Source organism: Siniperca chuatsi, linkage group LG4 (genome assembly GCF_020085105.1).
Source record: "Siniperca chuatsi isolate FFG_IHB_CAS linkage group LG4, ASM2008510v1, whole genome shotgun sequence".
Lineage (NCBI taxonomy): Eukaryota > Metazoa > Chordata > Actinopteri > Centrarchiformes > Sinipercidae > Siniperca > Siniperca chuatsi.
In genome coordinates, this window is record NC_058045.1 from 25,488,081 (window position 1) to 25,500,758 (window position 12,678).

At 36.9% G+C, this 12,678-nt stretch overlaps 1 protein-coding gene across 2 annotated transcripts in view; it reads right to left on the minus strand.

Annotated features, from left to right (window-relative positions):
* Nucleotides 1-8,035: 8,035 nt before the first annotated feature.
* The window catches only part of chka (choline kinase alpha), a 29,608-nt gene continuing 24,965 nt past the window's right edge, over nucleotides 8,036-12,678 (minus strand). For both annotated transcript variants that reach the window (XM_044194306.1, XM_044194305.1), the window contains one exon: nucleotides 8,036-12,615. In XM_044194306.1, the coding sequence (XP_044050241.1) occupies nucleotides 12,556-12,615 (60 nt within the window). In that variant the 3' untranslated portion in view covers nucleotides 8,036-12,555. The remainder of the gene's footprint in view (nucleotides 12,616-12,678) is intronic.

Genomic DNA, 12,678 nt, shown 5'->3' on the forward strand with positions numbered 1-12,678 from the left:
AAGTTCCAAATTCAATATGCAGCTTCACATATTGGTTTTGGAAGTTGGCAAGTTAGATCCAGAATCCAGAGTACAGATTTTGTAAGTCAACTTCCAAATCTAGTGTTCTGACTTACAAAACCAAAACATAAACTTTGAAAATAATATGCAAGTTCCAAAGTCTATATTCAGCTTTACTTATTGGGTTTGGAAATTATTGCTCTGCAGTGTAACATACGGGAAATGAAACCTCTATGTGCATATGTAGAAGTTCCTTGTTGTTTTTCTCTTTCTGGAAGACGGAATATTGATTTTGGAAGTCAAACTCCAAACTCTGTCACCTTCCAAATTTAGGGTTCTGATTTAAGAAAAAAAAACAACATGCCATCTTCCAAATCTAAATTTAAAGTTCCAAAATCAATATACAGCTCCACATAGTGATTTTGAAGTTGGCATGTTAGATCTGGAAGCCAGAATATTGATTTTAGAAGTCAAACTTCGAGGTCTTTCACCTTCTAAATCTAGTTTTCTGACTTCCAAATGTCAACTTCCATATCCAGTATTGAAGTTCCAAATGCAATATATAGCTCCACATATTGGTTTTGGAAGTTGTTGCACACGTGGAAATGTCCTAATGTTTTAGGATGTTGGTATATTAGATCTGAAGGTGAGCATATGGATTTTGTAAGATCTTTAATAAAGATTTATACAAAAAGTGTGGGATCTGAAATACTAGAATAGGCTTGTCAGTTTCATACGGTAGTTGCGTAGATTGGGCAGATATGCTCCTATTTTCTGTGTGCAATGTAATCTTTTCATTGGCCCAACAAATTTCTGCTTGCAGCTAGACTGCAGCTAGACAGTTTAATTTAGTTACACCTGTGCAATATAATTAAAGCTAATATAACAGGCCTCCAATAAATCCTACCTTTATCAAGAGTAATGTTAAATTGAACATTTCTCCTCTTACCTGTAGTGCTATTTATCCATCTGGACTAATTGGTGTGAGTTGCTGAGTTTTGGAGATATTGGCCGTAAAGATGTCTGCATTTTTTGAATATAATAGGACTATATGGCACTCGGCTTGTGGTGCACCAAAAAAATACATTTGAAAAACTCAACAGCAATGTCTCATGTAGGAACTATTTTCTTTCAACTGATAGTTCCTACATGAAACTGCTCACAACAAGGTCTGTGGATTTTCTTGAGTAACCGGGTCATGATTTCTGGAAGAGACATTGAAGACACATAAGACACTGATCAATGAACAATCATTTATCATGTTGTGATTGGTCGCACTGATGGAACATTCCTGTCATAGTTAACATATGTTGAATATTATGTGAATATTTGTGAGTGAGGATGATTATGGTGCAGCTGAAATGACTTTAAGATTCTAAAATGGGACTAAATGTAGTTTAAAGGTGAGTTTGCCTGTTTCCCATAACAGTGATGGTAAAAGTTCTGGAAAGTCGTTCATCTCCAGAAAGATGACCACTCGCTTTTGATTGGTGAATTGGAATCAGGATCTTCTAAAAGTGATGTATTGAAGTGCCATCTTGTACGAGGCTTAATATGCGCTTGGGTGTTTATTGATAGGGAAACGGGGGCGTGATCACTGATCATGATTGAATGAATTGTGTTGTACTTTATTACTTTACTTCTTCTACGCCACTACAATTCAGAGGCAAATAGTGTACTTTTTACTCTGCTACATTTATTTGATAACTTTAGTTACTAGTTACTTCCTAGATTCAACAAATAAATGATGATGTATTATTATAGGTTAAGAAAAGACTTTTTTGATCCCTGGGGGGAAATCCACAAGCTACCCATCAGTATACACATTACTGTATAAATAAATGACTAAATATAAATGAGCCCGACCTTTACCAGCTGCAGCATTAAAGTGATGTACACATTTATGCATCAATAATTATAATCCAATAATATAATATACATTATTATGAAATGTGTCATTCTGCATAATGAGTACTTTTGATATTTTAAGCATATTTTCATACTAATAAGCAATACTTTTGTACATTTACTTAAGTAAAAATTTGAATAAAGGATTTTTACTTGTAGTATTCGTACAATATTGCACCTTCTACTTAAGTAAAAGATCTGAGTACTTCTCCCACCGTAAGATAAGTGTTACTATTATCATTACCGCTATCATTTTAAATCAAAACTTACCTGCCTCAGCCCTATAGATTTCTTTGCCTGTTCTGATTGCCTTATCAAAGTCTGTGATCAGTTGCACACTCATTAAAGTGTGATAACATGCTTCAGCAACCTCAAAGGTTCATACAGTTGTGCTGCATAATGTTCAGCAGCCACTAGGTGGCACTGTTAGCCTAAAATCAACATTGCAGGGTTGTTTTTGTTTTTTTACACATGCTCAATACTGAATTCACTTTTTCGAAACCCTTCACACATTCAGCATAGCAGCAGTCAATGTGGACTAAACGGTGGATCACTTTTCATTGCTTTGACACAGAATGCATTCAATGAACACACTCGAAATTCATGAACTGTTTTCTCATTCAAACTCAACCACCACAAAAAAAGAGTGTTTACACTCCATTTTGCACTTTTACATACTATTGTCTGTTAACTGTTAAATTTACATTCAAAACCTAACGTATCACAAACAGTACTGTAAATTAGACTCCAATTAGATTCTGTTACATCTACATCTAAAAGAGATGTAAATATATAAGCATGCACAAACTCCCAATTGAGGCACTGAGCCCGTTTTTATATTTCTGGATGACCTCTATGAAAGACTTGTGCCAGGTGAGGAGAGGGGCCAGGTGAGGCAGAAGCCAGAACGTTCTGTAATTGTACGGGACGATGTGGCGTTTCAGCGTCTCTTCCAGTCACAGAGTGGTTTACAGCCCATCCCAGGATGATGTCACTTTTCCTTTCCAACTTACTCTCCATTCCTCAAGCCCATAGAGGAATTCTTGTCCTCATGGAGATGGAAAGTTTATGACCACCAGCCACATGATCAGATGTCCCTTTTGGACACAGTGAATGCTGAATGTCAGGACATATCTGCAAAAGATTGCCAGGGATGGATCAGACATGCAAAAAGATTCTTTCCCAGGAGAGGACATAAGGTGTGATGTGGATGAGAACTAGCACTGTTGTATTTCTATAGCTGTAGCTGTCCTATACAAGTATGAATAGTGAATATGTATAGTTTTGTATTGCATTACTGGAATTACTTTAGTTTAATTTTGTGCACTTGGAATTTCTTGATGCAGAAATAATTAATAATTAAAGCCTACTGAAGCATATTGCAGCATTTCTGATTCATTTCTGGGACATTTTTGTTGTGATGGAATCTTGGTTTACAATAAATAAATAAATGAAATACCTGACAGGCGATAGTGATACATATTGTAGTGCTACCAGTTATTGGTGCTTTTTTTAGATCGTTGTGTAATGACAAAGTGTTACTGTTGGGAGACTGTTCTGGTTCCAGAGTTGATTCTGAGAAGTGTACCAAGTGTTTTGGTTGTATTAGTGCATTTTGGATGTTAGATTAACTGTTGTGCAGAGCTGCATGTTGATAAAGAGAACTGTCTGCGCAGTTTTGAAAAGGTGAATTCAGTACAGAAAAATGTGTGTTGCCAATTGTTAAAAAACTGTAATATAGAGTGTTCTGACTTGTGTATATGGCAAAAAGCATCTTGAACTTGATTTTGTTTTCAACAAATTTGCTCCATATGCTTACTCACATTCACACTACATCACCACAGAAAGAGAAGAATTGCTTTTCACAAACTTGATTCTACTCAGTGACATGGGGCTGCAAGTTGCAGTTCAGTATGTAAAATATAGACAAATAGAGAGTACAATGGATTTGACTGTGGCAGAATTTAATTTAAGCTATTCAATTAAACGCTTCAGTGTAAGTTAGTTAGTTGTGTTATTTATTGTGTCATGCACATCCAAGTGTTTTTGCACATACACTGTTTTGAAAAACAAATCCAGGCATGTCTATGCAGAATGTCCCAGTTAAAGAGCTTTCTCGTGAGTCACTGTGCAGACATGTCTGTTCCAAAGTTTAATCCTCTCACATTTGTGTCCAGCGTTTGGAAGTCCCCCTTCTATATCACTACTGATGGCCAAAACTGGTGAAAACCTGGGTTACTGTGATACTGAAATGATAAAAATGAGCACATGACAAGGTTTATGACAAGTTCATTCGAAGTAGAAATATTAAAACTATAAAATCTGTATTGCACTTTTTCATTGGATTTCCCAGAGAATAATTTTTCAGTAAATGTTACCTGTTACCTTTCCTGTTTGTAGAAAGATTATATTGGTAGAACGTTACATTACAGCTTGGTAATAACATAGTAATATTGGGGTAATAGTTTAATAATAAAGAGGCAATAATTAAGTAATACCATGCAATTACCAAAGTAATAACCAGGTAATAGCTTGCTATTAACAATGGGTATATCTGGGTAATATTAGACTGAAATTTATGTAACAGGGTAAAAAGGGGCCAAAAACAAAGGGTAATGATGGGGAGACAGAGGAGAAAGATAGCAACGAGGCAAAACTATTTAGTAATATTATAGTAATATTTTGGTGACATTATGGTAACCTTGTAACAATAAAATGGTTATATCAGTACAATATTTGGATTAAAATATAGCAATATGGTGACATTAATGGGGTAATAACCTGATAATTATGAAGAAATAAAGGTTGATGTTTTCACAATATTATAGGCTACTATCAGCATAATACCTTCAAAATTGCATGAAAATGATTGGAAGTCAAAATTGGTAATAACCATTTTATAATGCTGAAAATTCATCCTCCCTTATGTTCCAAACATTCCCTTTTGTTTCAAGGTAATATTGTACAAATGATATGGCTAATGCTGTGACTTGTTACCTGGAAACACTTGTGGTAGTTTCTGTGTAATAACCTAAAATGCTAAACTACCTGTTTCTATTTAATTTCACAGTAATATTACTACTTGCACAATGTGGTGTGATATCCATTTTACGAACTTTTCATCTGTTTACTTCCTGTCAACTCTACAGTTACGTTACCTTTGCCTCCAACCTTTAGTGATAATGATTACCTTATTCGGTGCTTGGAAGAGCTGCTCTCTTTCGCAAGACAGCTGCATCAGTCACTTTCATTTTTGGCAGCTCTTCCAAGCACCAACTGTAAAAAAAAAAAAAAAAAATGTTTTAAGGCCATAGCAACCTAAGTAATAACCAGGTAATAGCTTGATGCTACACTGAGTAACTAGCTAACATCGCTAACAGTTATCTAATGCACTGAGGTGATTATCAAAATGATCAAAAACACTATACACAAAACATCTTGGGTATTGAGGAGCTGCAGTGTTTATTCATGGGCAAACTGTGACCTACACTGTACATTTACTGCCACTAGACAACATCACTGCTAACCTGTCCCTCTGCTCTGATCGTCAACACCTGTCTCCTCTGAGTGCAGTCACCATCACACACTCACTACGCACTGCCCTGTTCCTTAAAGGAGCCACGCTACTCTTATAACAAACAGGGAGGAAAAGTAAAGAAAGATGTGAGTAGATGAGGATGGGCTGTGAATGGGCTCAAATATTACCAAATTATTACTATAATATTACTAAATAGTTTTGCCTCTTTATTATTAAACTATTAGCACACTACTACTATGTTTTTTACCGAGCTGTAATGTAAAGTACTACCAGTATGACTAATACAGTCTGTATCTTATTTACCAAAAGCACGACTGCAGGCGGGTCACATAGATGTAAACAAGCAACTTGGCTGGGCAAAAACCCCCAGTTTACCATGCCAACTCTTTAGCCTCCCCACTACTCTTTGTCTCTCTGTTAACATTCCTCTACACTGCATTCTTGCCACCCTGTCTGTCTCTGTGTCAGCAGTGGGAACCAAGGCCTCAGCGTGACTCTGTGATATATATATATTGTTATATATATACATTGTTTACATGGGTCCCAACATAGAACTTCCTCAACGCTTTTACTGTATAAACTTCCAGTGTGATGGCAAATTTACTGACCACGACCGACTTTTCTGTCTTTCTCATGGATTTGCTAACAAATGGAAGGGAGCTGACACACAAACACACACACAGAAAGAAATTTTCCAGCCCTCCAAGCAGTGTTCAATGATCTCTGTCCCTTCCCCCAGTCTCTGCTTGCTGTGAGTTTGCAATCCTTTCAGTCCCAAACACACATGCAGTCACCCTCCTTCCCTCAGTTTTACTTCTTACCTTTGCCTCTTCTTGTCCCGCTTACCTTTATCTCACTACCCTTTCTACTTTATTGTCAACAGCAACAGGAATCTTTGGAGAACAAAAGGGGTGGGGGGGTGAACTATGCTCACTGACATTTTCCATACAAAAATCTAAGTTCATTGTTTAGGGTGAGGTAGCTTGACATTTCTCAATAGCCTGGCTGCCGCAGAACACTCTCTTTTTGCCTGAATGTGACCACATTTATGTAAAGATACTGTTGAAGAAAGCACCAACCCTATATCATACTGAAGTGTTATGCAATCCATTCCATTAATCCAATATTTCTTGGCTTGCTCTTATGTATACCACTTACTCTGATTACTACAGCAACTTGAACCTTCCACACACATTTTATAATGTCAGGTTTTACATTTTAAAACCACTGCTCAAGTGAAAACCAGGGTGTACTTTACACTTAAATGTGTTTTTGTAGATTGGGAATGTAGTCATTTAGTTAAAGCTGCACTTTTTGGCCACTAGGGGGCAGAAAAACATCAAAACAAGCTGACAAACAGCAACCACCATATCACCAGCTTATCAAGTAGTTGTAGTTAACATATGAGCATACCTGGCAACACTCCCGTTTTTCCCGGGTTGTAGTTGCTCTATTAGGTAGATGTTGACTTAAGGAGAAATATGTTTTGGAATAATGTTTTCTTGAATAACAGGTGTCTCAGCCCACCACAGTCAGCTGTGGTGGTTGCTGAGTGCCCACCCTTGATCCAGGTTTATTCCCCTTTGTCCTGATTTGATTTTCTGACTTTAGCACCTTACAATCTATGAATCATTGTCAGACGTGGCTGCACTATGGAGCTAATAAATATTTTATCTTAATTAATTTTGAAGTGCTGTGAAGCAACAGTGTATCATGGTTATTTGATTTGTGAATATCCTCATTGGGCAAAGTGCAAAGCCAACCACTGATAAATGCTCTAAAGAGAGAAACCATAAACACCATAATATAAACCAGACACGTGTAAACTGTTTTTACTTTGTTGTACACACTTTATTTGATCTACTGTTGGCAGTATCGTAGAGCCATGACACTACAAAAAGTAAAGGAGCACAACTTACACTGGTTAGCAAATGAGCTCAGCTGGATGTGTGTTATTTTCTAATTATCTAAAAGAAAAACAGGACTGAAGCAGGACTGTGAGTGTGAATCACACAGATGGTTTATTGTCTTGATTTTCAAAAATAAAATTTGGTCTACGCAGCAAACCCTCATTTAAAAGAATATATAATTTGATAAACTGAAGCTGTGCTGTCAAACTGCAAAGCTTCTGCAAAGTCTCAGACAGAACAATGTGAAAGGATACTGTTTGGCAACAGTGTGACGTTGGCTAAGGTGATCTGACCGTTGCGTATGGATAGTGCAGTTGGCTGCAGCTTCACTCCACCAGGCCAAGTCTGACTCATCGCTGCTCTCACTGCAGCATTCCACTGTCTCACTCATCACAGTGTCCATTATCTCAATGAGCATTCCACATACAATCTGTATTGACTGCCTTGCTGTGTACATCAGCGCTGTCCTTATCTCAGCGCAAACTCTCAGCTACATTTAAGCAGGAAGTTTGTAGAGATGCATGTCTGAACAGAAAAACTTAGAGAATGTGAGAATACCAGTTTCAAAGTAAATAAGCAGCCATTTACTCAGTCACCATGGTTTGTTTGTTTGACCTGTCTCACTGGGTGTCTATATTTAGCATGAATACATGTCCAAACAAAAGAAACCACTGGCCAGTCAGTTGTTTTCTCTTTAATTTTCATTTGTGCAAAGCAAAAAAGTAAATTTACAGCAGTTCACTCGAAACCTTTTCAATTACAAAGTATATATGAGTACATATACATTCAGTGTAGCTGCATAGATAGCAAATATTATCACTGTGAGTCACATGATAGTGTAGTTGTGGGTGCTATCACAGAGCACAATGTGTTTTTTAACAAAAAAAATAAGTGAATTACATTAACACAATGTACAGTATCAAGAATGATAAGTTTGTCATTCTTTATATTTGGATAATTTGGATTTTAGCATGACCCTCTATATTTTAGTTAGTGATTATTACAAACATGAAATTACAAGTATAAACAGATGTGAGGGTGTTTGTTAGTTCACTACTGGGAACAAATTACAATTTTATTGGAAGAACCAATTAAATCAAAATTTTAGTGTTTAGTGTACATGATACTGAAGGTGAAATAATTATGGAATGTACTGTAGTTACAGATCCCGGTGTCCATTTTTTCTATAACAAATATAAAAAAATCATGGAAAAGGACATAAGAATTGAGATAGAAAAAGCATGTAGTGAAAGGTCAGGGCAAATGATGCATTTCAAAAATGAAAGACAAAATTAATACAAATTCAGGTTAGGTAGAAGAGCCACTGAATGGTATTGAAAGAAAGAATATGTGCTAAAGTAAATACTACTGCCTCAGGAAGGATGTACCAGTAACCTTTTAAATTTTATTCAGTATAATCCACTGCACATTATGCTGGTGCATCCCTAGTCCCATTGTATCTCAAAATAAATTTAAAACTATACATTAAGCACATTCCAAAGGAAATATAACAATGAAATTCACTTTCATGTAAAATAAAACTAACATTTCAACAACTTAGAGTCACAGTTCAACAACATGCAAATGTTTAAACATGAAAATACACAAGTACATACATTGTTTTTCTTTCTCGGGTCCTCAGATCAAAAGTGCCACAGTAGACATTCAAACACCTCTGGATGGTTCCAGTATCAGGTGACTGGTGTAGGGGTCAGTTTAGTTTTATGATCCAGTTCAGCTATGTGTTCACTGTATATCACTGTGTAGCTATTCTCACAAGAAGTATGAGGTAATACCTTCTGTACACTTCACAATAGTCACATATTCAATTTGGTGGCTTCGACTTAGCTCACAGGTAAACAGGGATGTATAAATCAGCTACAGCTTAACAGGAATGAACATGGAAATGCACATCAGCCTTTATGGTGGCTGCACAGCTTTCATTTGTAGCAGCACAGTCACACAGTACAGTTAAAGGTGTGTTTTTAAGCTACATTTCTTCATGTATCTTTCCACAGTAACTATGAATTATACATTTTGTGGCAAACAAGGATCAAATAAAGTGTTTCCAAGCAGTATTGTAACTCGGCATAGCAGGCCCGTCGAGCTTTGGATTTCTCCACATATTCTGCATGAGGTTGTACTAAGAGTGATACTCAGCATTTAAAAAAACATTTTTTTCTTTTAGTCTTTTCAAAACCAGAAATACAAGAGCAAAAGTGTTAGGAATGCATTAAACAGTGTCACTGTCTAAACAGCAATTGTTAGCATGTCCAGCTAACTAGCTTACTACCTAACTTACACTGGTAACGAAGCCTTACTTCCAAGGCAATAGAGCATATCATTAGCTAAATACATTAGCTTGTGGGGTTACATAAAAAAAGAATACTTCACAACTAGCACATCAACTGTGTAGTATTTCCCCACTGTTCGGAAGCTGATCTTGGATGCTATCAGAGTTTTGCGTTAGCGGCTCTGTCCTGCTCTTGTTGGATTTGGGGAAGCAACACTCCCAACTCCATGTCCCATTACCAAATGAAGCGTTGCATTTGCCAAACACATCATCATTTTCTTTCTTAACATTAAAAGTTATACTGTTTGAAAATACGAACAAATATATAAGATAAGCAGCCAAACAAATTAATGTTAGAAAGAAAAACTTATCTTATATTTTTACTTCATACTATCATACTTACAATACTAGGACTAACTGGCTCAACTCTGCAATACAATAACAATGCTGCTCATTTATTTCTTCTTATACATGGATCATTAACTTGTGAAGATGCTGACTTTTTGCCTGGGGTATTTGGCTTTAGATTCATATCATGTATGTAGTATGGTGATATCATGTATGTAGTCATCAAGTGCATATTTAAGACCCCTTTTTTCAGGAGTTCTTGTATTAAACAAGTTAATTGGAAACATTAAAAAGACAGCCGGAGACATCATTTTCAAAGAACTCATGGCGCTTACGTTAGCTTAACTAGCTAGCCACAGCTGATAAAATCTGCTAGTGACAGTTGTCATTACCATCATCTACCACTGTCTGACATTAAGGACCCATTGTTTAAAAAAAAAATACAAAAAAAATAAATGAAAAGCTTGAAAGGGGTAGCAACACTAAATGAGGGGTTGGGCTTAGCGAAAGGTTAAGTTTAGTCTGTTCTTCACTGGGTACTGCACCCTTCCAATATGGCAAACATGATGGGGGGGAAAAAAAAAATTGAAAATGATTTCTAGTATGGAAAGCTTTGCTGTAATTGTTATAGCAAGTCTAATAGGCACCGCTACACTAGCGGTGAGCTGAAAAGCTAGCTTGTGGTCACTTGTATCAATTAGAGTGGAAGGAGGAATGCTAATCATGCCAACAAACTTTTGACCAAAATGAGAGGGGTGAAAATAAACAAAAAGTTTAAATATCCAGGTCTCATTTAAAGTGAAGGCTGTCTTGGCAGCATATGACGAATATGTGTCTCTGTGTACAATAGCATAGTTCTTGAGTGTTTGGTGCACTTACAATGACTTGATGGAGTGAGGTAGAATTGAGCATGTCTCAGGATGTTTGGATGAGAGACAGCAGGACAAATTAGTCATAGTAATCACTCTGACCATCTCTTATTTTAAACAATTATCCCACTGCATAGCAGAAAGCCTAAAAGCTGAACCTATGAGGTAAGCCTGATGCACACAGGGCACAGTGCTTCACTGTTCCAGTGCTGAATTCCTTTGTTAAAAGTGCATTAAGTAAGACTTTCACCACGCTAGAGCAGACAATGGCCATAATATGTGGCCAGTGTGTGTGTGGGTTTGACAAGGTGATTAACACCAATGACTCAGCTCTCAGTAGCAGAAAGGTCTTGTTCAAGCCATATTTTACTAAATACCCCTTTATCAAAATTACTGTACAGCTGTCCAGCTACAATTTAATTAAATAAGTAATCTATGCAAAATTCAGCTGTGCAGTATGATGAGGCAACTTGGCAGTAGGCACTTGCACCAAAAAACCAGTGACATCACCAAAGAATCCATTACCACAATATGGAACCATTGCCATGTGTACTGTGTGATGCTTTCTTCAATGCAGTGATAATATATAAAAGTAAAAAAACAACAAGATGGTCAGTTAGCTCCCTAGTGTCCAATAGAGAGCAACAATTCCCCAGGTTTTTAGAGCATGGCTGGAATGTCTTTTTGGCTAAATCAGACAATGCAGATGTTAATACCCAATGCATAAACTACACAACAAGATGTGGATCTACTTGTCACAGTGATCCATAATAATACCATAAACCCACCGAACATCTGTCAGTAAAAAAACAGGTTGAGCAAATTCACAGCTCATCAGTGTAACTGCATTATTAGTTAGGAAGTCACAAAGAACCAGACCTAATTATAATGGAACTACCTGAAGTTTGATGACTTCGATTTTGACTTGGTGGAGTTTAACCAGCCACCCAGAAAAAGGAACCTCAACTATTCACATTACTTAAAATGCAACATAACTGTATTTGCCCTGGCCTGGAAAAAAAAGTCAAATATAACCATTTAAAAAAGAAAATCAAACAAACAGCAAATGTGTAATATCTAGAGGTGTAGACATCAATCTGACCTGAAGATCAAGTCATGATTTCACCAGCCAACAAGTCGGCCCATCAGTTAGGGCCAGGTTACTGGCACATTGAGATCTATATATAATATACATAGTTAGCAACTGGCTGCTTCAGTAAGCAGGAATCTACTAAGAGTAGTTCACATTTTGGTTCTTTCCAACAGAGCATTTCCATAAGGGAATGATCAATACATATACATTGATGCAATGTTAACATTTCCAATCTAGCTGTAACCAAAATCCACCTCTCTCCTGCCTCGTGTTAGTGATATGGTTCAAACAAGGAAGAAGCAGAGAGCAGTTCTGACCAGTGATGAATGTTAGTACAAGTCAATGTTTTTTCTTTTTTTTGGCTCAGGGAGTTATGCAGTGTAAACTTTGAGCTGCAATGGATTGTGTACTTTAAGCACCTAGCCATGAGATAAAGTTTTGGCTTTGGCCAACACAACACCAACAGTAGCCAGCAAATCTTCTACAACTGCAAGGAGTGTAAGTAAAGCGCGGATCGTGGAATCTTCATCAGCCTATATGTCCTCCTCCTGCCTTTGGCTGAACGTGTTGTCAATCCATCCAATCATTTCACTCCATTAGACAGCCCAGATCTTCTTCTGCTGGAAGTAGGCATCAAATCTGGCCAGGGCGTACTCCTACAACACAGCCAAGTTACATTACATTAATATATATATATATACACAAATTCTGTATATACA